Below are 27,982 nucleotides of genomic sequence, written 5' to 3'. Positions count from 1 at the left end.
ACCCCAACGTGCTGTATTTAGAGTATTATACTGACTACCAATTATAGATATCCAGTAATGGAGTTCCTGTTCCAAGTATTTACTTCAAATATATTATCTTTAGTTTTGACCAACTATGTTAGTGAAAGAAATAAGGTTGTCTTGGTTTGGTTTCCTAATCAAATGGAGATCAATGGATGGTTTCATTGTCAAAGGCAACAGCATTATAATGAAGATACAGGTAACAGCCAAAATAAAGGAAACACTTGAGTATATGAGGAATACAAAGTAAATTGAAATCAGGTGCTTCCACACAGCTGTGGTTCCTGAGTTAATTAAACAATTGACATCCCATCATGCTTAGGGTCATGTATAAAAATGCCCAGTTACCCATTATTTTGGCTACCATGGCTAGAAGAAGAGATCTCACTTACTTTGAAAGAGGGATCTCAAAGGAGCATAGGGGGTTTAAAGGTTCTGTCTGTCTGTGTCTGTGAATCTATGCCAAGGCACATTGAAGCTGTTCTGGTGGCTCGTGGTGGCCCAACGCCCTGTTAAGACACTTTATGTTGGTGTTTCCTTTATTTTGGTAGTTACATGTTTATATCATGGTAAATATACACATACAAGCAATGTACCTGTTATAAAGATCTCGTCTAGCTATGTGCCCTATGATACACAGTACATCATACAAAAATAAATCATCACATAGAAAATGTGTACATATCCTAAAGCTCACATTTAGGCATCTGATTTATACAAAAGTGGATTCACATTATGCGTAACCACTGGATCAAAAATGACGTTTGATTCACATCGTCACTGCTATTTTTCACGTCACTCTACTATCACTGTCACTTATGAAATGTTCCTTACTTGTGACATTTTACATGTGCTGTTCACTGTCTTCATATGGTGTTTTACACAATTATAACAAGCATCAATAAACAATACAGTAATCAATAAACAAGATGTCAAAATGATTAAAAAACAAGACCACAAAGTACCGTCAACATTGCCATCAATTACATATTTGCATGGCAGATACCATAGTAAGATGTGTGTGTCGTGTCATCAGAACTTAAGTTTGTGCTCAAACAGTGCAAGGAGCAGCAGACAGGCCCAGCCCATTAGGAGGCCAAGGTTCTGCAGGAGGAACATGATACAGGGCCTGTTGGTCTTCACACGACTCATCTCTGGAAGCTGAGAGAGAGAAAGGGGAGGAAGAGAAGAAGGAGAAATGAGGGTCTGGGAGTTTGAGTAGTGGGTACATCTCTCTATCACAAATCACCTGTGAATTGTAACAATCTATTACCTATCAATAGGGCCAGAATATTTTCTTGACTGTGTGAGCTGACTGATCAGGGGGGGACACTGTCTGGTTAAACTCCTGTCCCTATCTATCAGTGTGTGTTTCACTAAGAACAGCAGTAGCCCAGTCTCACCATCTCTACCAGTGACAGATAGAGGAAGATCCCCGCGGTAACGGTGAAGATCCACTGCTGGACCTCTGGTTCCGAGGAGACGAAGAGGCCGATATAGAGGCCGATGAAGGCCGTCAGAGCACTGAGGAGGTTCATCATCACTGCATTCCTCACAGAGAGACCTGAGCTTAGCAACACCGCAAAGTCACCTGAGATGGAGAGAAAAGAAGAAGAAGAAGAAGAAGAAGAAGAAGAAGAAGAAGAAGACATTTTAGGTCATTTAGAACCAGCGTGTTCAGTTCTCCGCAACTGGGACACAAATGACTCAAGTCATGTTTGACAAAAGAACCCAAAGAAGAATAACAACGCTGCCATCCCATGCCAACAACCTTTGACCTTAGAGCCGCTGCTCTCTGACTTGTGACTTCTCACCCATTTCATGAGGGATTTCGTGGCAGAGGATGGCCACGGTGGTCGCCATGCCCGTCTCGGTGGACGAGGAGAAGGCCGCCCCCACCACCAGGCCGTCAGCAAAGTTATGGAGGCTGTCTCCCACGATTACCATCAAAGCCAGTATAGGAATACCCTGTCCTGGGAACACAAAGAAAGTCTGTCTGTGTGGCGGCTCTGTCCTGAAAGCCCATCTTCTATGTTCCCTAGCCCAGTCCTAGCCCCACATTACACACAGCACACTGGACAGAACAAAACAGAACAGGATCAAACTAAACAGAGATGGAACTGAGGACTTGGGGACAGTGAGTGAAGATAAAGGAGAAAGGAGGACAAAGAGGACTGGCCACCCCTCAGAGCCTGGCACCTCTCTAGGTTTCTTCCTAGGTTCCTGCCTTTCTAGGGAGTTTTTCCTAGCCACTGTGCTTCTACATCTGCATTGCTTGCTATTTGGGGTTTTAGGCTGGGTTTCTGTATAGCACTTTGTGACATCTGCTGATGTAAAAAGGGCTTTATAAATACATTTGATTGATTGATTGATGAAATATCTTACTCACTCGTCTGATGTGAAGGGGTTCTTGGTTCCTCTGATGGGATTTCTGTGCATTCCAAGTCCTCCACTGTTCCCTGTAGGGGAGAGACAAACACATTGGCTGATTTTTTCTTACATTACACTGCATTACAATGACATTACTCCGATCCATGACAAAGCAGCAAATCAGTGACCACAGTTCCCCCTGCCTATATCATGAACAGTCTACTCCTCTCACTGTCCGCATCAGGCCTGAATTATTCAACAGCAGCATCAAGGTCTCCTACACCATGGCCTGTTACAGATTTACTCTCGCCCACACCACTCTTCACTTTCCCTGTAATGCAACATTCTGTACATGGCAACATCAGAGTTCAAACTGTTCAAAATGTTAACAAAATAATTTTGAATCCTATAGGCCTCTTTTGAATTCCTGTGCTTTTATATTAGCCTCCCAGAGCACATTGGCAGATCATTTCTCCCACTCTCACTCCAAACCTCCGCCACCTTCACCCATGTTTTTTCTTGTTTTTGATAGGCCTAATAGTGGCTTTGTTAAAATGACACATACACTTCGGTTGGAGTCATTAAAACTCATTTTTCAACCACTCCACAAATGTCTTGTTAACAAACTATAGTTTTGGCAAGTCGGTTTGGACATCTACTTTGTGCATGACACAAGTAATTTTACCAACAATTGTTTACAGACAGATAATTTCACTTATAATTCACTGTATCACAATTACAGTGGGTCAGAAGTTTACATACACTAAGTTGACTATGCCTTTAAACAGCTTGGAAAATTCCAGAAAATGATGTCATGGCTTTAGAAGCTTCTGATAGGCTAATTGACATCATTCGGCCTCCTGAGTGGCGCAGTGGTCTAAGCCACTGCATCGCAGTGCTAGCTGTGCCACTAGAGATCCTGGTTCGAATCCAGGCTCTGTGATAGCCGGCCGCGACCGGGAGACCCATGGGGTGGCGCACAATTGGCCCAGCATTGTCCAGGGTAGAGGAGGGAATGGCCGGCAGGGATGTAGCTCAGTTGGTAGAGAATGGCGTTTGCAACGCCAGGGTTTTGGGTTCGATTCCCACGGGGGGTATGAAAAAATATATAAATAATGTATGCACTCACTAACTGTAAGTCGCTCTGGATAAGAGCGTCTGCTAAATGACTAAAATGTAAATGTAATTTGAGGTGTACCTGTGGATGCATTTCAAGGCCTACCTTCAAACTCAGTGCCTCTTTGCTTGACATCATGGAAAATCAAAAGAAATCAGCCAAGACCTCAGAAAGAAAATTGTAGACCTCCACAAGTCTGGTTCATCCTTGGGAGCAATTTCCAAATGCCTGAAGGTACCACGTTCATCTGTACAAACAATAGTACGCAAGTATAAACACCATGGGACCACGCAGCCGTCATACCGCTCAATAAGGAGACGCGTTCTGTGTCCTAGAGATGAACGTACTTTGGTGCGAAAAGTGCAAATCAATCCCAGAACAACAGCAAAGGACCTTGTGAAGATGCTGGAAGAAACAGGTACAAAAGTATCTATATCAACAGTAAAAACGAGTCCTATATCGCTCAGCAAGGAAGAAGCCACTGCTCCAAAACCGCCATAAAAAAGACCGACTACGATTTGCAACTGCACATGGGAACAAAGATTGTACTTTTTGGAGAAATGTCCTCTGGTCTGATGAAACAAAAATAGAACTGTTTTGCCATAATGACCATCGTTACAGTGGGGGAAAAAAGTATTTAGTCAGCCACCAATTGTGCAAGTTCTCCCACTTAAAAAGATGAGAGAGGCCTGTAATTTTCATCATAGGTACACGTCAACTATGACAGACAAAATGAGAAAATAAAATCCAGAAAATCACATTGTAGGATTTTTTATGAATTTATTTGCAAATTATGGTGGAAAATAAGTATTTGGTCAATAACAAAAGTTTCTCAATACTTTGTTATATACCCTTTGTTGGCAATGACACAGGTCAAACGTTTTCTGTAAGTCTTCACAAGGTTTTCACACACTGTTGCAACGGTACCCCCCTGTATATATAGCCTCCCTACTGTCACTTTATTCTATTGTATATATAGCCTCCCTACTGTCACTTTATTTTTACTTCTGCTCTTTTTTTCTCAACACTTTTTTGTTGTTGTTTTATTCTTACTTTTTTGTTTAAAATAAATGCACTGTTGGTTAAGGGCTGTAAGTAAGCATTTCACTGTAATGTCTGCACCTGTTGTATTCGGCGCATGTGACCAATAAAATTTGATTTGATTTGATTTGATTTGATTTGATTTTGGCCCATTCCTCCATGCAGATCTCCTCTAGAGCAGTGATGTTTTGGGGCTGTCGCTGGGCAACACGGACTTTCAACTCCCTCCAAAGATTTTCTATGGGGTTAAGATCTGGAGACTGGCTAGGCCACTCCAGGACCTTGAAATGCTTCTTACGAAGCCACTCCTTCATTGCCCGGGCGGTGTGTTTGGGATCATTGTCATGCTGAAAGACCCAGCCACGTTTCATCTTCAATGCCCTTGCTGATGGAAGGAGGTTTTCACTCAAAATCTCACGATACATGGCCCCATTCATTCTTTCCTTTACACGGATCAGTCGTCCTGGTCCCTTTGCAGAAAAACAGCCCTAAAGCATGATGTTTCCACCCCCATGCTTCACTGTAGGTATGGTGTTCTTTGGATGCAACTCAGCATTCTTTGTCCTCCAAACACGACGAGTTGAGTTTTTACCAAAAAGTTATATTTTGGTTTCATCTGACCATATGACATTCTCCCAATCCTCTTCTGGATCATCCAAATGCACTCTAGCAAACTTCAGACGGGCCTGGACATGTACTGGCTTAAGTAGGGGGACACGTCTGGCACTGCAGGATTTGAGTCTCTGGCGGCATAGTGTGTTACTGATGGTAGGCTTTGTTACTTTGGTCCCAGCTCTCTGCAGGTCATTCACTAGGTCCCCCCGTGTGGTTCTGGGATTTTTGCTCACCGTTCTTGTGATCATTTTGACCCCACGGGGTGAGATCTTACGTGGAGCCCCAGATCGACGGAGATTATCAGTGGTCTTGTATGTCTTCCATTTCCTAATAATTGCTCCCACAGTTGATTTCTTCAAACCAAGCTGCTTACCTATTGCAGATTCAGTCTTCCCAGCCTGGTGCAGGTCTACAATTTTGTTTCTGGTGTCCTTTGTCAGCTCTTTGGTCTTGGCCATAGTGGAGTTTGGAGTTTGACTGTTTGAGGTTGTGGACAGGTGTATTTTATACTGATAACAAGTTCAAACAGGTGCCATTAATACAGGTAACGGGTGGAGGACAGAGGAGCCTCTTAAAGAAGAAGTTACAGGTCTGTGAGAGCCAGAAATCTTGCTTGTTTGTAGGTGACCAAATACTTATTTTATTTTCTCAATTTGTCTGTCATAGTTGACGTGTACCTATGATGAAAATTACAGGCCTCTCTCATATTTTTAAGTGGGAGAACTTGCACAATTGGTGGCTGACTAAATACTTTTTTCCCCCACTTTATGTTTGGAGGAAAAAGGGGGTTGCTTGTAAGCCAAAGAACACCATCCCAACCGTGAAGCACGGGGGTGGCAGCATCATGCTGTGGGGGTGCTTTGCTCCAGGAGGGACTGGTGCACTTCAAAAAATAGATGGCATCATGAGGAAGGAAAATTATGTGGATATATTGAAGCAACATCTCAAGACATCAGTCAGGAAGTTAAAGCTTGGTCGCAAATGGGTCTTACAAATGGACAATGACCCCAAGTTGTGGCAAAATGGCTTAAGGACAACAAAGTCAAGGTATTGGAGTGGCCATCACAAAGCCCTGACCTCAATCCTATAGAACATTTGAGGGCAGAACTGAAAAAGCGTGTGCAAGCAAGGAGGCTTACAAACCTGACTCAGTTACACCAGCTCTGTCTGGAGGAATGGGCCAAAATTCACCCAACTTATTGTGGGAAGCTTGTGGAAGGCTACCCGAAACGTTTGACCCAAGTTAAACAATTTAAAGGCAATGCTACCAAATACTAATTGAGTGTATGTAAACTTCTGACCCACTGGGAATGTGATGAAATAAATAAAAGCTGAAATAAACCATTCTCTCTACTATTATTCTGACATTTCACATTCTTAAAATAAAGTGGTGATCCTAAATGACCTAAAACAGGGAATTTTTACTAGGATTAAATGTCAGGAATTGTGAAAAACTGAGTTTAAATGTATTTGGCTAAGGTGTATGTAAACTTCCGACTTCAACTGTATTTCCTAATATTGAGAACAGTAATCTATGCCATCACGCCAATTGTGTTCAACCAGTTCAAAGAGGGTTGACAGATTTGTCATCAGCGCTAATTTGAAGCATCAGTGGACACAGGAACACAGTTATACCACCGCAGCTGTTTGTCTCTCTTCAAAGCAGAAACCTCAAAAGCGCTCAAAAAGTAGAGACAGCTCATGTCCAAACAAGCCTAGGGACACATGCATGAGGATGCACCTTCAATTGAGTTCTTTCCTTCTGCTCTTATCTGAGGAAGTTCAAGGGCCACCTATAGGTTTCATACTGCTTCATCCGTCCATTGATGTAATTTTTAACATTTTTTAGTCATTTAGCAGACACTCTTATCCAGAGCGACTTACAGTTAGTGAGTGCAATCACTGAACATGTTTTTTTTTAAAGTGCTGCCAGTTACGCTACTGTATGGGTGCTAGAGAGGGACAAACAGACTCACCAGCTGCATGGTTGAGATGGACTTGCCCCTCTGTGACTGGCCGTTGCAGTTGAGCTCCCGGGGGAGGTCATGGGAATGGCCCAGGCCCCCGTGACCCTGCCAGATAAAAAGAGACTCATCAGTCTCCAGTCACTCCAGAGGCCATCATCCAGAGCCACAGCCACCTGCACAGTCAGCTCAGCTCCGGCTCTGTCCCAAATGGCACCCTATTCCCTATGTAGTGCACTACTTTTGACCAGGACCCATAGGGATGCAGCTTCATTCCTGGTTTCAGCCAGGGCCAATGGGAACCAATGGGAAAACAGTAATGAATAACTTGTTTTTTAATGGATTTCCACAGATAACGTTCGGATGAGGACGTGCTGGTTATTCATAAGAGTGAAACAGCCTGCTAACAGTTATTGTTGTTATTGTTACCTCCTTGTGTTTTGTTGTTTTGTTCAGTTACCTCAGGATGTTGATCATTTCCAGGCCTGTAGTTCGATGTTGGTGTGTAACAATCTGCATATTCGTTGTTTTAAACAGGAAGACGGATATGCCAAGAGACAGACAGAAATACTTTAGTAAAAACTGTCATCTTACATGACCATGTGATGGCATCACAAGGGAGAAGATCCTTTCGATGAGGAAAAAGCTGTAGATTCCAGCGATGATTCCCAATATCTTCCACAGATATTCCTTTCCCTCAGTAAAGTGATGATTGTCTTGGTGACTGTCATCATGGAGGCCAAGGATCTCCAGAGGAGACAGGGAGAGAAAACAATGAGACATTTAATCTACACTGAAAGCATTCTTATATGTTTTGTAATCAGTCCAGTAGTCATGACTCATGATGACTATAGAAAAAAGGGGAGCTAAGATAGAAAGGAAATCCCAATTGATGTCACTGACCACACTGTTTGTTTTACAATGGTTAAAATGTTGTTATGCAGTTTTAGAAAATATCTTAGACCAAATAGGTTGGCCTGTTTAGATGAAACAGCTATAACACCATTTTTATGTACTTGGGAGATGTCACCATTTAGGAGATAACCTCTATTCCCTATAACTGTGGTTTGAGGTTTATGAGGCCTCTGTGCCCTTTACCTGGGGTTTAAGTGTGACCTCTGCCCTATACATGTGGGATGAGCATGGCCTCTGTGCCCTATACCTGTGGTATGAGGTGCAGGAGGGCGTCCCCTGATAGGGTGCCCACGGCCAGGCCCACAAAGAGCTGCAGGATGAGGGCATAGGTCTCCTGGCAGGAGTTCAAGAAGATCAGGCAGATGCCCAACATGGAGCCCACAGTGATGAGTAACACAGCAGCTGTACTGTAGCCATATTCTACAGAGAGAGCAGAGACAGTGATGTGTTCAGAACTATAGCAGAGATAACATCAATAGTTAAGAGACAGACTACAGCAGCTTTATGTGTTGTAGCCATACATAAACGGCATTGTTCAACAGATGGACTATACATGTTTTAGACTCTACTCAGGACAAATAGTGACAAATGGGGGCATGCTGAACATCTTAGCTAGATATTGACATTGGCCAAAGGACAGTGTAGACAAGCTGTTGATTTCTAATGATGGGTTGTGAGGTACAGTGTCTTACTCTCAATGGCACTGGGTGGAGATCCTTGTGTAGCTGGCTCTGTGGACTCACAGGCATTCCCTAGCAACTGCTGGATGACAGCTGGGCAGATTTGTCTGAAGTGATCCCGGGAAATTGGCAAATGCGGATCCAGAACAAAAATATCCACCAGCTGATTGGCTGAGAAGCATACCTAATCAAACAGAGAAGAATATAAAATATAGTAAAATATTTTATCTGGGAAAGCTCTCCATCGTGATTCCTCAAGTTCGAACCGTGAGCCTTTACAGCTCAAATCAGTTTTCACCACAAAATGTGGGGTCTGAGTTTCTGTTTCACCTGTGTCCAGTCTGTGTTGATCCCCAAAGGCTCATGGACACAACCTATATGGGAGGGGCCTGTGATGCTCCGCCTCTCCCTGCAATGTGAGTGATAGGCCCCTCCCTCACCACCTCCCACACCAAGCTGGTGCAGCATCTCCTCCAAATCTACGCAACAGAAAGAGCACTGACGTCAAACAGCGCTTACATCCCCAGAGATAACCAAATCTATAGAGATGTACTAAATAGCTTTTTGGGCCCTCTATCCAACTCTATGGCCAAATCACGCATAGGAAGGTGTAGTGTATTAAGATTATGACTTTGTTAATGTTTTTCAGTGGAACCTGAGAGGATGTTTATTTAGTGTCAGAGGGAATTGTTTTAGTGTGACGCCCCATACAACAGACAGGGAGTGTGTGTTGTAGACAGGGGATTGGACAGTAGAGGGAGCCACCCATATTTTGGGGAAGATTATATATACTGGGTTTAAACGAAGAAGAGCAGAGCAGACATTTGCAATTTGGGAACCACTGCTCTCCGGGTGATCATGACATCCGTAAACTTATGCTGAAATCTTGTGATATGAATAAAACTTATGATCAAAGTTCAGTATGAGCGGACTCCTTTGTTTAACAGCAATAATTAGCAGCATTGACTCGACACTACAAAGGACTCATGAATTTACCCATGATATGGAGGTTGCTAGTGCGGTTGAGGGACTGGAAGATGTAGTCTGTAAAGAAGGCAGGGGAGGGCAGGTTCCTCTTGCTGAAACAATGGCCCTGCAGGGTGTGGGTGATGATGGCTGCAGCCAGTTTGGACACGGAGGATGGATCAGCACCTTGGCTATCTGTGATCCCCACCTCATCCAGTAGATGGGAGGCATCGATACACTGAAGGATGATGATGTGTCACTGGATTACAACTGGGAATATCTTCATGTAAATCTCTAGTCTCCATCTCTAACAGTCTGCAGCTATTTCAATGTGTGGAGATTGAGATGATTCTCTGGTGATGTGAAGAAATGTGCCTTTGTTGACATGACGTTTTATGCTAGAGGTGCAGCAGTCTTACCTGTGAGTGGGAGGGGCCAGATGTCTCTGGAGCAGGTGGTTGATAGTGCTGGTTGATGAGCTGCAGAATGCTCTCTATCTCATTGGAGGAGAGGAAGCCTTTTTCTTCTGTAGGTTGGAGGTTGGTCAGGGCCAGAAGGTAGTACTGGTAGCTAGGTGACAAGGAGGAGGAGGAAAAGGAGGAGGGGGAGGGGTTGGTGGCACACAGGTCTTCCATGTTGATCATGTAGTGGAGCAGAATGGTGGAGACTCTATGGTAGTCATCCTCGGTGAGGTAAGCCTTCCTATCGTCCTCCAGGACAGAGAGGACAAGGTCTGGAGTGAGGCACTGTAAACATAGCAATCAAACATGTCATGCAGAATGTGTGTGATACAGGGGATATGTTGCAAAGTAAACATTCCAGCTGCTTGGCAATGAAGTAAAACCTTTACTGGAAGCTTGCGAAATGAGTCAGGCAGAAATAGAGTTGAAAGGGAGGGTATATTATTGGAAACCTTCAATCAGAATTTTATATAATCTATCACAAGACATCTAGTGGCCCTTTTGGGTACTTCAGATTTGTACAGGTGTCTGTAATTATCACTGGCCCTCTGTGTGGCCTTATCACATGAAATATATGAAATACTTCAATACGATGATAAAAAAAAAAAAATAGAATGTTTTCAACATTATCCTAAAATATAAACCATCAACTTAGTGAATACCATTGGTGTTTAATATGAGGGTTTCAGCATGAAATATCCTTTATATAATATTTGTATTTATCTTACTATGTCAGTATGTATTTGTTGTCAATGTTTTACCGTCAAACTGGTGGCAGTTGTGAAAAACGTCAATAGTTGGAAGAGTTGCAGAGTTAATTGAAAATAATGCCATTGTTGATTAGATTATTTGTTTCATTAATTAGGCTATTTTCTCTTGGACCATATCGTCTATCTACTAGAAACTCATGGACAATATGGACACAGACATAAAAAAGTGAATACTACACTGAACAAAAATATAAACGCAACATGTAAAGTGTTTCATGAGCTGAAACATTTTCTCAAAGTTTGTACACACATTTGTTTACATCCCTGTTAGTAAGCATTTCTCCTTTGCCAAAAGAATCCATCCTCCTGACAGGTGCTGAGGAGTATTTCTGTCTGTAATAAAGCCCTTTTGTGGGGAAAAACAAATTCTGATCGGCTGGGCCTGGCTCCCCAGTGGGTGGGCCTGGCTACCAAGTGGGTGGGCCTATGCCCTCCCAGGCCCACCCATGGCTGCACCCCTGCCCAGTCATGTGAAATCCATTGATTAGGGCCTAATTTATTTATTTCAATTGACTGAATTCCTTATGAACTGTAACTCTTTGAAATTGTTGCATGTTGCATTTATACAGTATGTTTGTTCAGTATATACAGTGGGGAGCACAAGTATTTGATACACTGCCGATTTTGCAGGTTTTCCTACATACAAAGCATGTAGAGATCTGTACTTTTTATCATAGGTACACTTCAACTATGAGAGACGAAAATCCAGAAAATCACATTGTATGATTTTTAAGTAATTAATTTGCATTTTATTGCATGACATAAGTATTTGATACATCAGAAAAGCAGAACTTAATATTTGGTACAGAAACCTTCGTTTGTAATTACAGAGATTATATGTTTCCTGAAGGTCTTGACCAGGTTTGCACACACTGCAGCAGGGATTTTGGCCCACTCCTCCATACAGACCTTCTCCAGATCCTTCAGGTTTCAGGGCTGTCGCTGGGCAATACGGACTTTCAGCTCCCTCCAAAGATGTTCTATTGGGTTCAGGTCTGGAGACTGGCTAGGCCACTCCAGGACCTTGAGATGCTTCTTACGGAGCCACTCCTTAGTTGCCCTGGCTGTGTGTTTCGGGTCGTTGTCATGCTGGAAGACCCAGCCACGACCCATCTTCAATGCTCTTACTGAGGGAAGGAGGTTGTTGGCCAAGATCTCGCGATACATGGCCCCATCCATCCTCCCCTCAATATGGTGCTGTCGTCCTGTCCCCTTTGTAGAAAAGCTTCCCCAAAGAATGATGTTTCCACCTCCATGCTTCACGGTTGGGATGGTGTTCTTGGGGTTGTACTCATCCTTCTTCTTCCTCCAATAACGGCGAGTGGAGTTTAGACCAAAAAGCTCTATTTTTGTCTCATCAGACCACATGACCTTCTCCCATTCCTCCTCTGGATCATCCAGATGGTCATTGGCAAACTTCAGACGGGGCTGGACATGCGCTGGCTTGAACAGGGGGACCTTGCATGCGCTGCAGTATTTTAATCCATGACGGCGTAGTGTGTTACTAATGGTTTTCTTTGAGACTGTGGTCCCAGCTCTCTTCAGGTCATTGACCAGGTCCTGCCGTGTAGTTCTGGGCTGATCCCTCACCTTCCTCATGATCATTGATGCCCCACGAGGTGAGATCTTGCATGGAGCCCCAGACCGAGGGTGATTGACCGTCATCTTGAACTTCTTCAATTTTCTAATAATTGCGCCAACAGTTGTTGCCTTCTCACCAAGCTGCTTGCCTATTGTCCTGTAGCCCATCCCAGCCTTGTGCAGGTCTACAATTTGATCCCTAATGTCCTTACACAGCTCTCTGGTCTTGGCCATTGTGGAGAGGTTGGAGTCTGTTTGATTGAGTGTGTGGACAGGTGTCTTTTATACAGGTAACGAGTTCAAACAGGTGCAGTTAATACAGGTAATGAGTGGAGAACAGGAGGGCTTCTTAAAGAAAAACTAACAGGTCTGTGAGAGCCGGAATTCTTACTGGTTGGTAGGTGATCAAATACTTAGGTCATGCAATAAAATGCAAATTAATTACTTAAAAATCATACAATGTGATTTTCTGGATTTTTGTTTTAGATTCCGTTTCTCACGGTTGAAGTGAACCTATGATAAAAATTACAGACCTCTACATGCTTTGTAAGTAGGAAAACCTGCAAAATCGGCAGTGTATCAAATACGTGTTCTCCCCACTGTATATATATATGAATAGATTTTTGTATTTATTATTCAAGTCTAAATTACCAAAGTTACAATTTATTGCCATATATTTTCTGTTAATTACCAAAATTACTGAAGATTCCGGTAACTTTGGTAAACTACTGGTAGCTTTGCAACCCTAGGCAGAAATGACTACAGTACAGCTGACTTTCCCAAGTGAGAGGAAAGGGAAAGGGGGACAACTGAATGCATTCAACTGAAATGTGTCTAACGCATTTAACCCAACCCCTCTGTGGATTTTTTATTTTGATGTTTATTTTTTATTATTGAATATTAAAACATACAATCTACTAGCAGTGTGTACACATGTGTATTTCCCACCGTAAAGCATGGATGAGGAGGTGTTATGGTGTGGGGATGCTTTGCTGGTGACACTGTCTGTGATTTATTTAGAATTCAAGGCACACTTAACCAGCATGACTACCACAGCATTCTGCAGCGATACGCTTAGTGGGACTACCATTTGTTTTTCAACAGGACAATGAGCCAACACACCTCCAGGCTGTGTAAGGGCTATTTTACCAAGAAGGAGAGTGATGGAGTGCTTCATCAGATGACCTGAACGCCACAATCCCCCGACCTCAACCAAATTGAGATGGTTTGGGATGAGCCAGACTGCAGAGTGAAGGAAAAGCAGCCAACAAGTGCTCAGCATATGTGTGAACTCCTTCAAGACTGTTGGAAAAGCATTCCAGGCGAAGCTGGTTGAGAGATTACCAAGAGTGTGCAAAGCTGTCATCAAGGCAAAGGGTGGCTATTTGAATAATCTCAAATATAAAATATATTTTTGGTTACTACATGATTCCATATGTGTTATTTCATAGTTTTGATGTCTTCACTATTATTCTACAATGTAGAAAATAGTAAAAAATAAAGAAACACCCTTGAATGAGTAGGTGTTCTAAAACTTTTGACTGGTGGTGTATATCTTTCAACTATGCTGTGATGTTTAACATACAATTTGAATCTATCTAATCGAATAGAATCCACAGATTGCGAATTAAAAATAGATAAATACTTTTACTAAGACTATTAGTATATTAGTAATTGACTGACCAGGTCTCTCCAGATCTCCCAACAATGCTATTTCTAGGGTTAATTTTAGATTAATGTTATGCTTTTTCAGCCATTCCTGAACCTGAGACCAGGAACAGGCTACCTGAGAGCAATACCAGAACAAATGGTCTATTGATTCTGTATCCTCACAACAAAATCAACAGAGCTGCGATGATTGTATGCCCCAAATATTCAACATTTTGTTGGTGGCAAGAATTCTGTACAATTATTTTAGATGAAAGGCACAAAGTCTTGAATCTTGCGTCATTTTATATATCAACTCATACACCCTGTGCCATGGAATCGGTACAAGTGGATTTACTGTAACTAATTTTGATCCAGATCAAATTGACCAGCCATCAGTGAATATGAACAGAGTGATTAATAAGAAATCTGTACATTTGACAAAAAGGACTAAAAGCCAACAAGCAAACAGTTTGTGGTAAAGATCCAAGGCATGTTCTTTGTCACAGTGAACATTTTGTTCTGTGGTACAGTAAGAGGTACAGTAATATGCTTTACCCCCTGTGAAAGAAAACTGAATCCATGTAATTCACATACTTTCTTCTCTTTCTCTCCCTTCATTGTCTGATAATAGGCCTGTTTTACCCTTTCAATGGCTCCTTGTGAAATGAGGGGCTTTGTGTTAGTGTGAATATAGCCCTGGCCAGACAAACACATTAACACACAAGCACACAAGGGCAAGAGAGTGGGCAAAGCATTAACCCTTGCAAATATTTTCAATACACAATGTTTCAGGGTAATAAGAGTCCTTTTCTAATGAATGAGTTGCTTTCCTAATTTCTAAATCCCCTGTTCAAATGAGACCTCCATTCAGGGCTTCTAACACACACACACACACACACACACACACACACACACACACACACACACACACACACACACACACACACACACACACACACACACACACACACACACACACACACACACACACACACACACACTGTAATCCCACCCATACAGACACACAGAAACCCTGTGCCTCGCAGACCACATTTTTATGTGGTGTTCTGACAAATTGAGGGACCTCTAAAACCACTCAGCATGAGTGCTGCATAGGGGTCAAGGCCTTAAGCCTCCACACACTCACATTCCAACCATGACAAGCAGGGTTGCCAGAATGAACAGACAGGAGTCAATGCAGATCGTATCTACTGTGGTAGTAATTGCTGTTAACGTTAATGTTATTTTTTGTATTAAAACCTTAACTGGAATAAAAGTGTCATATAGTAGAATGTTATGCATAGAACCCCATAACAGATAGAGAGTAACAGTTGGATGTCATAGAACATTCTAGGTCTTACCCTGTCACAGAGCTCCTGCGATCCCCCAATCCGTTCTGCACAGTGCACAGCCTGGAGGACAGTGGAGAGTAGGACCCCTGTCTGGTCCCTCTGGAGCTGGGTCTGAGACCCAAGTTGTAGAGCCCTGATGGCCTCCTGCAGGTAGCCCCCCTCCTTGCCCTGTTCCGGGGCCTGGCCCTCCACGATCCTCCCCAGCAGACACAGAGGTAGAAGGAGCAACGTGGGGACAGCATGGCCCCAGAACCTCATGGTCCCACCTGGGACCCCCATCTCCCTGCTGGGACCCCTGCCACTAACTTAGGGTTGGATGGAGAGACGACAAGGAGGAGAGGAAAAGAGAGAGAAGGAGAGAGTGCAGCAAAGAGTTTGACAAAGACAGAGAGGAAGAGAAAAGTTTTATCAGGCAGGGAAAATAGGATTGAGAAAGACAGACTGAGAAAGAGAGTTAGAGAGAGAAAGGAGTGTTCTTAGCGAGGCCAGAAGCAAGGAGAGAGAGAATGTGTTTGGGCTGAGGGAGGCGTTAAAAGTGGACCCGCCCGCCTAATCTAGTAGAGGATGGCCAGCAGGAGGGCTGGCTGGGCGCCCTTCACCCGAATTAGCCCCCATTACACAGGGATGGCCAGTCAGCCAAGAGCCTTGGCCCCTCAGTCCTCCACAACAAAGGGATTAGTGCAAGCAAGTGAGAAAGAACTGAGGGCAGGGAGAGGGTGCGAGAAGGGGAGAAAGAGAGGGGGACAGGGGAGGGAGCATAAAGGGAAGGGCTTTCAGTTTAAATACAGTAATTGCTCCATGTGGACAGAGCCTGCTACAGTATGTTGGTAATGAGACAAGTGCAAAATGGCCGGAGAAACTCGCCCGAGTGGATACACTCAGCAGTAACTTGTGTGTAATGTTTGGGGGAAAGTATCCCTCTGTGTGAACTATTAGCTGCAGATCAGACAGACATATTTTCTAAACTCCTGGCCTCACATCTGAACAACAACATTCCTCCGAAGCAAAATGTTGCAGATTAGTGAGTTAAGCCATATTACCAGAACACAGAGGCTATAACACATTCTGGTGGAACACTTTGCATGAACACATGCACTCTTACTGTATAGAAATAGAAGTTCAAGTTCCTTTTTAATTGAAAATCGCACTGGATGTCCACCTGCTCACCAATGAGTGAGATTACCATCCCACATCTAAACAATAATAAATAGCTATAGAACACAGATGGATCCCACAACATGACGATATACTAATACAGGAAGCAGCATGCTGAGTAACAGTCCCAGATGCAGTGGCGGCTGGCCGATAGAGGGCGCTAGGGCGCCGCCCCCTTAAATAAAATTATTTAAAAAAATAAAATAAAAAATAAATAAAAATAATAATAATAATAATAAAAACATCAGTATGTCAATATTTGTGTGTTTGAAATATGGAATGCACACAGTAATATGTGTAAGATATGATAGAAAATCATATTCGCAACCTTTCCTCTGCCTGTCAAACGCCTCGTCAGCTCTGGGCGATACAGAAAGTGCCCCGAGGAGGCGGGTCTACGTAGCAGTTAAGCCAATTGCTAATTTAAGATATGAATGTATGACATAAAATGTAGCTAATCAGCGATTTTAATTCGAATCCAAGGAGGGCGATTATTTTATCGCCCCAAGCTCGCCCCTGATAAAATAAGGACCGGGCTCCAGTGGCGCCATTTTTACTAGACGACAATGGCGAGCGCAAACGTTACTCCTCCAAGACCCAACCCTAACTCGGTGAAATCTCTCCTCCAAGATCCGTTTGAGAGGAGAACTTTGTCAGAGAAAGTTCGGGTGAAAGAGCTGGGCCCAGATCAACCTGACCTCTCAATCAGACAGCAGGCTAGCGAGAAAGGGAAGCAGTATATGCGCGGCTTCTCCCGTAGCTGGTACACCAGGAAGGCTTGGCTAGCTGGGTGCACTGATGCTAATGCTTTATTTTGCTTTCCGTGCTTGCTTTTTAAAACGACGGGGTCAGATTCAGCATGGACAGGTACCGGAGTGAGGGATATGAAGCACCTGTCAGAGAAGGTAAAGAAACATGAGAACACCAGGGCACACATGGACAACTCTGTAAAGCTAGCTGTATTAGGAAGGGTGAACATTGCTACGCAGCTGGATGACGGCCACAGGATTGCGGTGAGGAAACACAATGAGGAGGTGGATAAAAACAGGCACATTCTATCCAAAATTATCGATTGTGTGAAGTTCTGTGGGGCTTTTTGAGTTGGCCTTGCGTGGGCACGAGGAGACTGACTCCTCGGACAACCCCGGCATTTTCCGGGGCTTAGTGGATTTTGTTGCCTCCCTCGACAGTGTGCTGGAGGAGCACCTGAAGACAGCTACCGTTTTAAGGGCACGTCAAAGACGATACAGAACGAGCTGTTGGACTGTATGCTGTCAGTGCTTAAGGATTACATCCTGGAGGAAGTAAAGAGTGCTGATTTTATCGCCATTCAAGCTGACGAGACGACTGACGCTTTCCACCCACTGCCAGTTGGTGCTTGTGATACGCTACATCGATGCTAAAAGTAACGTCCAAGAGCGTTTTCGAGTTCATTTTGATCGAGAACGCAACCGCCGACACCATCGCTACAGCGCTGCTGGAGAGGCTCAGCACCATACTCTCACATGGACAAAAGGCCAAACTTATTGCCCAGGCTTACGACGGAGCAAGTGTGATGAGGGGAGCCACCGGCGGAGTGCAGCGTAAAATAGTGGATGTGTACGAAAATGCGCACTACGTCCACTGCTATGCACATCAGCTGAACCTCATCATGCAGCAGGCTACTTCACGCATCCCCAGGATCGGCACTTTCTTTTCCGACCTTGCAGGATTTTCTGCTTTCTTCTCCAGGTCTCCCAAGCGAACCACCGTGCTTGACGAAGTGGTTGCGCATAGACTCCCCAGAGCCTCTACAACACGGTGGAACTTCCACAGTCGCGCTGTAAACACTGTGTACGAGTACAGGGATGACCTCCTAACGTGTTTCCAGACCATCAGAGACTCTGGGAACTTTGATGCCCCGACTGTCAGAGAGGCGGGGGCTTTGTGAGGATGCTCGAAGACGAGGCTTTCTGTTTTTTCCTGGCACTGTTCCACAAGATCATGCCAAATGTGGACATGCTTTTCAGCCAGCTGCAGAAGAGGAACATCGACCCTGTCTTCATTAAAGCACTTGTCCAGAGGTTCACAGACAGCATGCTAACAATCAGGTAAATAACTATATTTACTATTGGCTGATAAAGATGTTGTTAGAAAGATGAATAGTTCACTTACAACAGTTTAAAAGCCTAAATGTGTCTGGTCATCAAAGTGAGTGATTATCATAGAGCCGTCACAATTATATTTGTTTTAGTATTTTAAAAGGAAAGAGAAGACACAATCAGACGTTGATAATAATGCAGGAAAGTACTACACAGTTTGTAATAATTATTCAGGTGTCAACCAGGTCAATTTCTAGAAGAGGCCTAGTTGTTATTGAAGATTAACTTTATTGCTAAGTGCACAGCAGAACAAAATGATGTTGCATCCCTCTCACAAATGTAATAGAAAAAGGCTTTAAAACGTAATAACATCAGTTAATTATGTACATCACAGGTTAAAAGCAGTTACTAGACATAGTTTGTGTGTATATACACACTATCTGTCTGTCTGTCTGTCTGTCTATATATATATATATATATATATATATATATATAAAAGTCACTGGTTGTGTGTTGAGGGGGAATTACAGTGAGTTAAGAAGTCTGATTGCAAGTTATCAAATTAAACTTTATTTTTTGGACCCAGGGCCTCAATTCCCTCTTTGTGTGGGGACAGCGCATCTGACGAGCAGCAACAGCCCATCAAGCGACGGAGGATGCTGGGACCAGGAGAACAACAGAGGTTGGCTATAGAGGTAAGTTGTGATGTAATTGTCAGTGTTTCCCCCTAGAACTTTTTTCAGGCCTGGTAGTATGTAGCCAAAACCCTGAACAATCAGCACCTTGGTAATCATATACTTGAGTTGGACATAGGCATGTGTCAGTCAGGATCACTTGCATCAAAATAGCTTCATTGCAAATTAAAGCTGATGATGTATCTTTTACAGGTATGTGATACCATCCTGAGTCATGCCAAAGAGAGGTTCTCCTTCACCCAGCACCTCATCAGCGCAACACTATTGCACGGAGAGTTGTTCCCACAACACAGTGTGAAGTTCCCCGATACAGCGCTTGAAACAACCGTGGAGGCGTACCCCATGTTGAACAAGGCCAAGCTCAAAACCGAACTGTCCCTCATCTATGAGAACAGTGAGTTCAAGGCTTGTAGTGGTGCAGTGCCCCTGTACCAGTTCTTCATGGAGAACAACCTTCAGAGCACTTTCACAGAGACTGCCAGCCTCCTCAAGATCCTCATCACCACACCCATGACAACTGCTGAGTCAGAAAGGTGCTTCTCTACACTGAAAAGGATCAAGACCTTCCTGAGAAACAGCATGACACAGGATCGCCTGAACGCTCTGGCCATGCTCTCCATGGAGAAGAAACTTGTCAGGGACATTCCTGACTTTAATCAAAGGGTCATTGAGAGGTTTGCCACTCAGAAGGACAGACGGGCAAAATTCCTGTACAAATAAGATGACAGACACACACACACAGAGCAGCTCTGGCCGCATGTTTCTTTGTATATAGTTGACCTTAGCATAAAGAATCCAGTTATATATGGTACTCTAGAAAGTCTTAATAGTGTCTTTGCTAATATTACTGTATATATGTTGTTTTGTATCAATTAATTGTTGCAGTTCTGGAGCACATTAACAATTAGTCACATTTAGTATGATCATAAAATACTGTATGCTATTCTTCCAGTCAAAGGTTTGAGTTCATCCACTTGATATCCATTTCTATATTATACATCCTTTTATACAGTGTAAGATTTCCTATAAACTTTATAATAATTTCATGTTATTGTCCACTTTCCACTCTGTTCTGACAGCATGCCTGTTGCGTTGCCTGTTTACTACCAATGGTGAAAAGTTCACTTTAAATGCAAATGAAAGGCTTGGGTTTGTGTAATATGTTTTTGTGTAAGAATGCCTCAACTTTTTAATATTGGCATTAAATAATTACTGAATGTTTCACTGAGCACTGCTGTCCTGCAGTTTGTGTTAAAATATATCGCGATGGTTACAGGAAAAAAAAAGTATGGCACAGCCCCACCGAGAATATTTTTCACCAGCCGCCACTGCCCAGATGCCTAAAGCAGCTCCCCAGACATTAACATATACGTATTTATGCTGTATTTATGCTGTATGGTCCCTGAGTCACCACAGGTCAAACGCACAAGTGCACGCACGCCAACACTACCTCTGAACGCATTCGCAACATCCTCCCACACACCAGGTCATCTATAAGTCACTGTTAGGCAAATCCCCGTCTTATCTTAGCTCACTGGTCACCATAGCAACACCCACCCGTAGTCTGCGCTCCAGCAGGTATATCTCACTGGTCATCCCGAAAGCCAACACCTCCTTTGGCCGCCATTCCTTCCAGTTCTCTGCTGCCAATGACTGGAACGAACTGCAAAAATCTCTGAAGCTGGAGACTCTTATCTCCCTCACTAACTTTAAGTGTCAGTTGTCAGAGCAGCTTACCGATAACTGCACCTGTACACAGACATTCTGAAATTAGCCCACCCAACTACCTCATCCCCATATTGTTATTTATTTTGCTAATTTGCACCCCAGTATCTCTATTTGCACATCATCTTTTGCACATCTATCATTCCAGTGTTAATACGAAATTGTAACTATTTTGCACTATGGCCTATTTATTGCCTTACCTCCATAACTTACTACATTCGCACACACTGTATACATATTTTCTGTTGTATTTTTGACTTTATGTTTTGTTTTCCCCATATGTAACTCTGTGTTGTTGTGTTTATCGCACTGCTTTGCTTTATCTTGGCCAGGTCGCAGTTGTAAATGAGAACTTGTTCTCAACTGGCTTACCTGGTTAAATAAAGGTTAAATTTTAAAAAATTAAAAATATAAATGTACCCTGCATGTCAGACAAATCTGAACAACACATAGTTCTATAAGACTATATAAAACTGTATACCCATCCAAAACTACTGTTGGAAATAAATGGAACAAAACATTTATGAAACATGAAGAGACCTAGCTACCAACCGTTTTTCCCTCTCTACCTTTCAGCAGCTGTAGTATCTAGAGCTGTTGTTGTTTTCCTACTCTGGTGGATGGAGAGGAAGGGTTTGTGTTGTTTTCGGAGAATCCCTTTGCATCGGTAAAACCCTCTTACGAGAAGAAGTAAGAATTGTGTAAGCTCCTGAGGATTAGCTGCCAGTTCCTCTGCCTTATAGTGCTCCGGTTGCCATGGAGAAACCTGCCTTCTTTCAACAACGAGGGCACTGGGAGCAACACACCACAGGCTGGGAGTGGGCGAGGGAGAGGTTTGGAGGGGTGGTGGGCAGGGGAGAATGGGGAGGTGTAGGTGATCTAGTTGAATGATTGACGCCTGAGAGAGCACTGTTCTGAGAACTGCCCATTCCTGCAAGCTGGACCCCCCCCCCTCTTTGCCACAGAGCAATCAGTATGCACACTCTGAATAGACAGCAGTCTGCTGTTATGTAATACAGTAATAGCTATAAATATTTTATTTGCAGATTACTTGTGTTGCATGTAACTGAATGTAGCTAAGTGAGTGAGGTGAGCGAGTGACTTAGTAACTGACGGACTGACTGACTGACTTAGTGACTGACTGACTGACTGACTGACTGACTGATTGAGTGACTGACTGACTTAATGACTGACAGACTGAGTAACTGACTGATTGAGTGACTGCCTGGCTGACTTAGTGACTGAGGGAGTGACTGAGGTTACAACAAATGTTCCCACAACTTCAGAGAACGTTCACTTAACACGAGTCTCATTAGGTCATTAACTAACGCTTTTATAGGAATGTTCCTCTTATGAGCAAGTCATGTTTCCAAGAGACCATTCCCTTAATGTCAATTAGAACTTACCCAGAACGTGATTACCATGTTCTCAGAACTTAAGATATTAATGTTATAGACACGTTTCATGGGTACATTGCATGATCAAGATGGCGCCGTACTGGATGGCCACTGTTTTGCAAGCTCCGACCCAACTTTACTATTTTGTTGTTTATTTGTACTTTCTTTTCACGAAATGTATCCACTATTATTTCTTACAACCGACAATAACATTTGAACATCAGATCGACAGTTACTTACCCCAATTCCAGCTTAAACTTCGATTCATCTGCCCGGGGCTCTCTTATGTAATTCCGACACAATTTTCAGAGGCAAGAGGGAGGATCCTGGTGAGATTAAGTTGAAGGGAAAACCGGCCACCTCTTCCTTCCATTCTACTGGCCAATGTACAGTCACTCGATAATGAGATGGATGACCTCCGATCGCGGATTTGCTACCAACGGGACTCTCGAAACTGCAATATTCTCTGCTTTTCTGAAACATGGCTCTCAGACAAGATACCCCCCATGGCTATCCAACTCACCAGGGGGGAAGGACAGTGGAGTCGGGGAAATCGAGGGGGGGAGGGGTGGAGGGGTTTGCCTCTACATCAACACCAACTGGTGTGCTAACTCCAGCGCGGTGGAAGTGTCGACCCACTGTTCACCCATCTTGGAATACCTGATGGTCAAATGCCGACCCTTCTACCTCCCGAGGGAGTTTTCAGTTGTTATCGTTACTGTTGTATACATTCCACCTCAGGACAAGAAAATAACAAGCTGGCACTTAATGAACTGTACAAGGCTATAAACAAACAAGAAAACCTACATCCAGAGGCTGCTTTTCTGGTTGCCGGTGATTTTAATTCTGCGTCACTAAGACGTGATGCCCAAATTCCCTCAACACATCTCCAATGCCACTAGGGGCGATAAAGTCCTAGACACTGTTATTCTACCCACAAGCAAGCATACAAGACCCTCCCTCGTCTGCCATTCGGCAAATCTGATCATGACTCCGTACTCCTGCTTCCTGTTTACAAGCAGAAACTCAAACAGGAAGTACTCGTGACACGCTCCATGGAGAAATGGTCACCAGAATCAGAGATTATGCTGTAGGACTGCTTTGCTAGCGCTGATTGGAATATGTTTCCGTCACCGGTTTCATTAGAAAATGTATCGGCCATGTTGTCCCCACGGTGAGGGTTCACTCCTTCCCTAATCAAAAGCCCTGGATTAACACTGAGGTTGGCGTTAAACTAAAGGACAGGGCTACCGCACACAGAGCTATCGTAGACAACCCTGAGGCTACAGCCGAGGACAGAAATATGTACAAGATCACTAAAGAATTAAAATGGTCCAAACACGCGCATTGTCGTGAAGAAGGCGCGACAGCGCCTCTTCCCTTCAGGAGGTTGAAAAAGTTTGGCATGGGCCCTCAAATTCTCAAAACGTTCTGCAGCTGTACAATTGAGAGCATCTTGACTGGCTGCATTACTGCCTGGTATGGCAATAGCACCACCCTCGATCGCATGGCCATCCAGGACATTTATATCAGGCGGTGTGGTAGGAAGGCCCAGAAAAAAAGACTCCAACCAGCCGAGCCGTAGACTATTCTCTCTGCTTTCGCACGGCAAGCGGTACCGGTGCATCAAGTCTGGCACCAACAGGCTCTTGAACAGCTTCTATCCCCAAGCAATAAGACTGATAGATAGCTAACAAAATAGCTACACTGACTATCTAAATTAATATTGTATCTTTATTGACCTTTTATTTGTTGTATTTCACTGTCTATGCACACTCACAGGGTCCTACACACTCACACACACACTCACTCACACATAATTATACTGACTCTACACACACGCACACCCACTCACATAAAAGCTGCTGCTACTCTGTTTATCTTATATCCTGTTGCTTAGTCACCTTACCCCTATACATATCTACACTACATGGCCAAAAGTATGTGGCCCCCCTTTCAAGTTAGTGGATTTTGATATTTCAGCCACACCCGTTGCTGACAGGTGTATAAAATAGAGCACACAGCCATGCAATCTCCATAGTTAAACATTGGCAGTAGAATGGCCCGTACTGAAGAGCTCAGTGACTTTCAACAGGGCACCGTCATAGGATGCCACCCTTTCAACAAGTCAGTTCGTCAAATTTCTGCCCTTCTAGAGCTGCCCCAGTCAAATCTAAGTGCAATTATTGTGAAGTGGAAATGTCTAGGAGCAACAACGGCTCAGCTGCAAAGTGGTAGGCCACACAAGCTCACAGAACTGGACCGCCGAGTGCTGAAGGGCATAGCGTGTAAAAATGGTCTGTCCTCGGTTGCAACACTCACTACCAAGTTCCCAAACTGCCTATGGAATCAATATCGGCACAAGAACTGTGCGTCAGGAGCTTCATGAAATGAGTTTCCATGTCCGAGCAGCCGCACACAAGCCTAAGATCACCATGCGCAATGCCAAGCGACGGCTGGAGTGGTGTAAAGCTCGACGCCATTGGACTCTGGAGCAGTGGAAACGTGTTCTCTGGAGTGATGAATCAATCACGCTTCACCATCTGGCAGTCCCACGGACTAATCTAGATTTGGAGGATGCCAGGAGATCACTACCTGCCCCAATGCATAGTGCCAACTGTAAAGTTTGGTGGAGGAGGAATAATGCTCCGGGGCTGTTTTTCATGGTTCGGGCTAGGCCCCTTAGTTCCAGTGAAGGGAAATCTTAACACTACAGAATGCAATGACATTCTAGACGATTCTGTGCTTCCAACTTCGTGGCAACAGTTTGGGGAAGGCCCTTTCCTGTTTCAGCATGACAATGCCCGTGTACACAAAGCGAGGTCCATACAGAAATGGTTTGTCAAAATCGGTGTGGAAGAACTTGACTGGCCTGCACAGAGCCCTGACCTCAACCCCATCGAACACCTTTGGGATGAATTGGAACACTGACTGCGAGCCAGGCCTAATCGCCCAACATCAGTGCCCGACCTCAGTAATGCTCTAGTGGCTGAATGGAAGCATGTCCCCGCAGCAATGTTCCAACATCTAGTGGAAAGCCTTCCCAGAAGAGTGGAGGCTGTTATAGCAGAAAGGGGGGTTCAAATCCCAGGAGAGGACATGTTGAATAATAATTACAGTATAAATAAATATGTACAATGTAATATGTTATTTTTTGTTAACACTGTATGTTAAAAGCACTGTGTGACTATCCCTAACCTTGCCAACAGATAAAAAGAGCTGTGAATGGATCTGTGGTTCACCAATCAATGCCTTGATGGACTTGGCAAGAGTAACAAGACGTGATGTGTAGTGATTTTGTTGGGTGGAGAGCGTTTCTTTGGGACCATCAGAAACTGATACACAGAAATGTTCTTGCAGCGTTCCCAAGAAACGTGTCTAGAACATTCATATCTTATATTGTGAGAACATGGCAACCACATCCTGTGTATATTTGGTGGGATGTTGATGGAATATTCTCCTAACTCTCAGGATACTGGACACAGGAATGTTCTTGCAACCTTATCATGAAATGTGTCTAGAACATTCATATCTTATATTGCGAGAACATGGCAACCATGTCCTGTGCATGTTTGGTGGGACGAAAACTGGACACATGAATGTTCTTCCCATAAAACACTTTTAGAACATTGTTGTATATTCTGAGAACATTGTAACCACTTTCTACATACGTTCTGTTTGACATTAAGGCAATGGTCTCCAAACTTTAACACCAAAACACACAAAAAAGGTTATCAGAAGGTTTTTGCTAACATAGATAGAATGTTCCCCTAACTAACGGAAAACTAGACACAAACATTAGGGGACCATTACGGGTAACATTACAAAAACGTTCTCTCTCCCTAGAATTGTTAGCTGGGTTAGTGACTGACTGACTTGACTCACTGACTGACTTAGTGACTGACTGAGTTAATGAGTGAATTTGAATCAAAGTCTGTTCATTTCTCTCAGAGGTTGTTAATTACTGTAACGGGTGTGTGTAGTTAAGGACCTGCTGACATTTAGGATTGAGTGGGTTTTGAGGCACTGTGTTTCATTTGTGTTGTTGGACAGGGTTGGACAGCCTAAAGGGCACACTGGACATTCCACACCACTCTCCTTTCTGAGGCTCTTTGTGGTGCTCATGGTAACATTAATTAGAGCTCTCTCCACTCTCTCTCCGCTCTCTCTCCATCTCTTCCTGTCCCTGTAAATATCTGTAGTAGGGTCGTTCCACGAAATGAGTGCTTTTTGCGTCCCTTTGATATTTTAAGTAGAAATTGTGCACCAATATTGAATTTTAAAAGCCAGTTATATTAAATGAAGTGCCCTTTAATATAGACCACATGGAGAATTCAATCAATCAGATTTTTTATATTAATAAAAACTTGCTAAAGTGCCAGAATGATGCATTTTAGGATGTCCCTCCGTGCAGATTTTAACCCACTTAACCCCAACATTTCTCCAAGTTGTCATTTTGTTGCTTTGACAGTCATTTCTGAAGGTTATTATTTATTTCATGTGACTAGTGATTCATTTATGTCTGTCCCTCATTTTAAGGTCAACCCTGTTACGTGAAACATTTCCTTAAAAAAAAACGTTTAAAAAAAAGAAACATGGAAGATCTAATAGTAAAATCAAAGTGGAAAAGCCGGTTGAGCTGGTTCTACTCTATTTGGCCATTTGCTGCTGTTTTGTGGTGGAAAACTGAGCGGGTCGAGCATATCACGTCAACCCTGTTACGCATATATAGGCTGGTTAGAAATGTTTTAACAATTTAATTAAAATTGACGTGCAATGACTGTTTCCAAGAGACCATTCCCTTCATGTCAAACATAACTTAGCCAGAATGTGGTTACCATGTTCTCAGAATATTCAATATTAATGTTCTGACTGGTGAACCAATGATTCATTCACAGCTCTTTGTTTGTTGGCAAGGTTAGGGACACTTACACAAATAATGCGTTTAACATAAAGTGTTTATTAACTTACATATTTGACACACTTTGACATACAGTGCCTTCAGAAAGTATTCATATCCCTTGACTTATTCCACATTTTGTTGTGTTACAGCCTGAATTCAAAATTGATTAAATATACTTTTTTCTCACCCATCCACACACAATACCTTATAATGACAAAGTGAAAACAAGTTTTTAGACATTTTTGCAAATGTATTGAAAATGAAATACAGAAATATCTCATTTACATACAGTAAGTATTCACACCCCTGAGTCAATATTTTGTAAAGCACCTTGGCAGTGATTACAGCTGTGATTCTTTCTGGGTAAGTCTCTAAGAGCTTTCCACACCTGGATTGTGCAACATCAAAATTAATGAAGCTCTGTCAAATTGGTTGTCGATCATTTCTAGACAACCATTTTCAGGTCTTGCCATAGAATTTCACTCGGCCACTCAGAAACATTTATAATCTTCTTGGTAAGCAA

At 43.2% G+C, this 27,982-nt stretch overlaps 1 protein-coding gene across 2 annotated transcripts; it reads right to left on the bottom strand.

Moving 5' to 3' along the window:
• Positions 1–496: 496 nt before the first annotated feature.
• Positions 497–21,809, bottom strand: LOC121569875 (zinc transporter ZIP12). Of its 2 annotated transcripts, XM_041881153.2 has the most exons (13): positions 21,729–21,809; positions 15,513–16,202; positions 10,109–10,435; positions 9,720–9,927; positions 9,054–9,202; positions 8,736–8,907; positions 8,291–8,463; positions 7,723–7,875; positions 7,141–7,236; positions 2,411–2,480; positions 1,836–1,994; positions 1,425–1,612; positions 497–1,182 (listed from the first exon to the last, which is right to left on the bottom strand). In XM_041881153.2, the coding sequence occupies exons 2-13, from the start codon at positions 15,780–15,782 to the stop codon at positions 1,054–1,056; spliced, it is 2,094 nt and encodes a 697-aa protein (XP_041737087.1). In that variant the 5' UTR covers positions 15,783–16,202; positions 21,729–21,809; the 3' UTR covers positions 497–1,053. The 2 variants fall into 2 exon arrangements, with proteins under 2 accessions (XP_041737087.1, XP_041737088.1); XM_041881154.2 differs by lacking the exons at positions 8,736–8,907; positions 9,054–9,202; positions 9,720–9,927; ... (1 more) ...; positions 15,513–16,202; positions 21,729–21,809 and having other exon boundaries at positions 7,723–7,852; positions 8,291–8,457.
• Between the last annotated feature and the right edge of the window lie 6,173 nt (positions 21,810–27,982).

This window comes from Coregonus clupeaformis, chromosome 7, assembly GCF_020615455.1.
Source record: "Coregonus clupeaformis isolate EN_2021a chromosome 7, ASM2061545v1, whole genome shotgun sequence".
Classification (NCBI taxonomy): Eukaryota; Metazoa; Chordata; class Actinopteri; order Salmoniformes; family Salmonidae; genus Coregonus; species Coregonus clupeaformis.
This window is presented reverse-complemented; position numbering and strand designations above follow the sequence as displayed.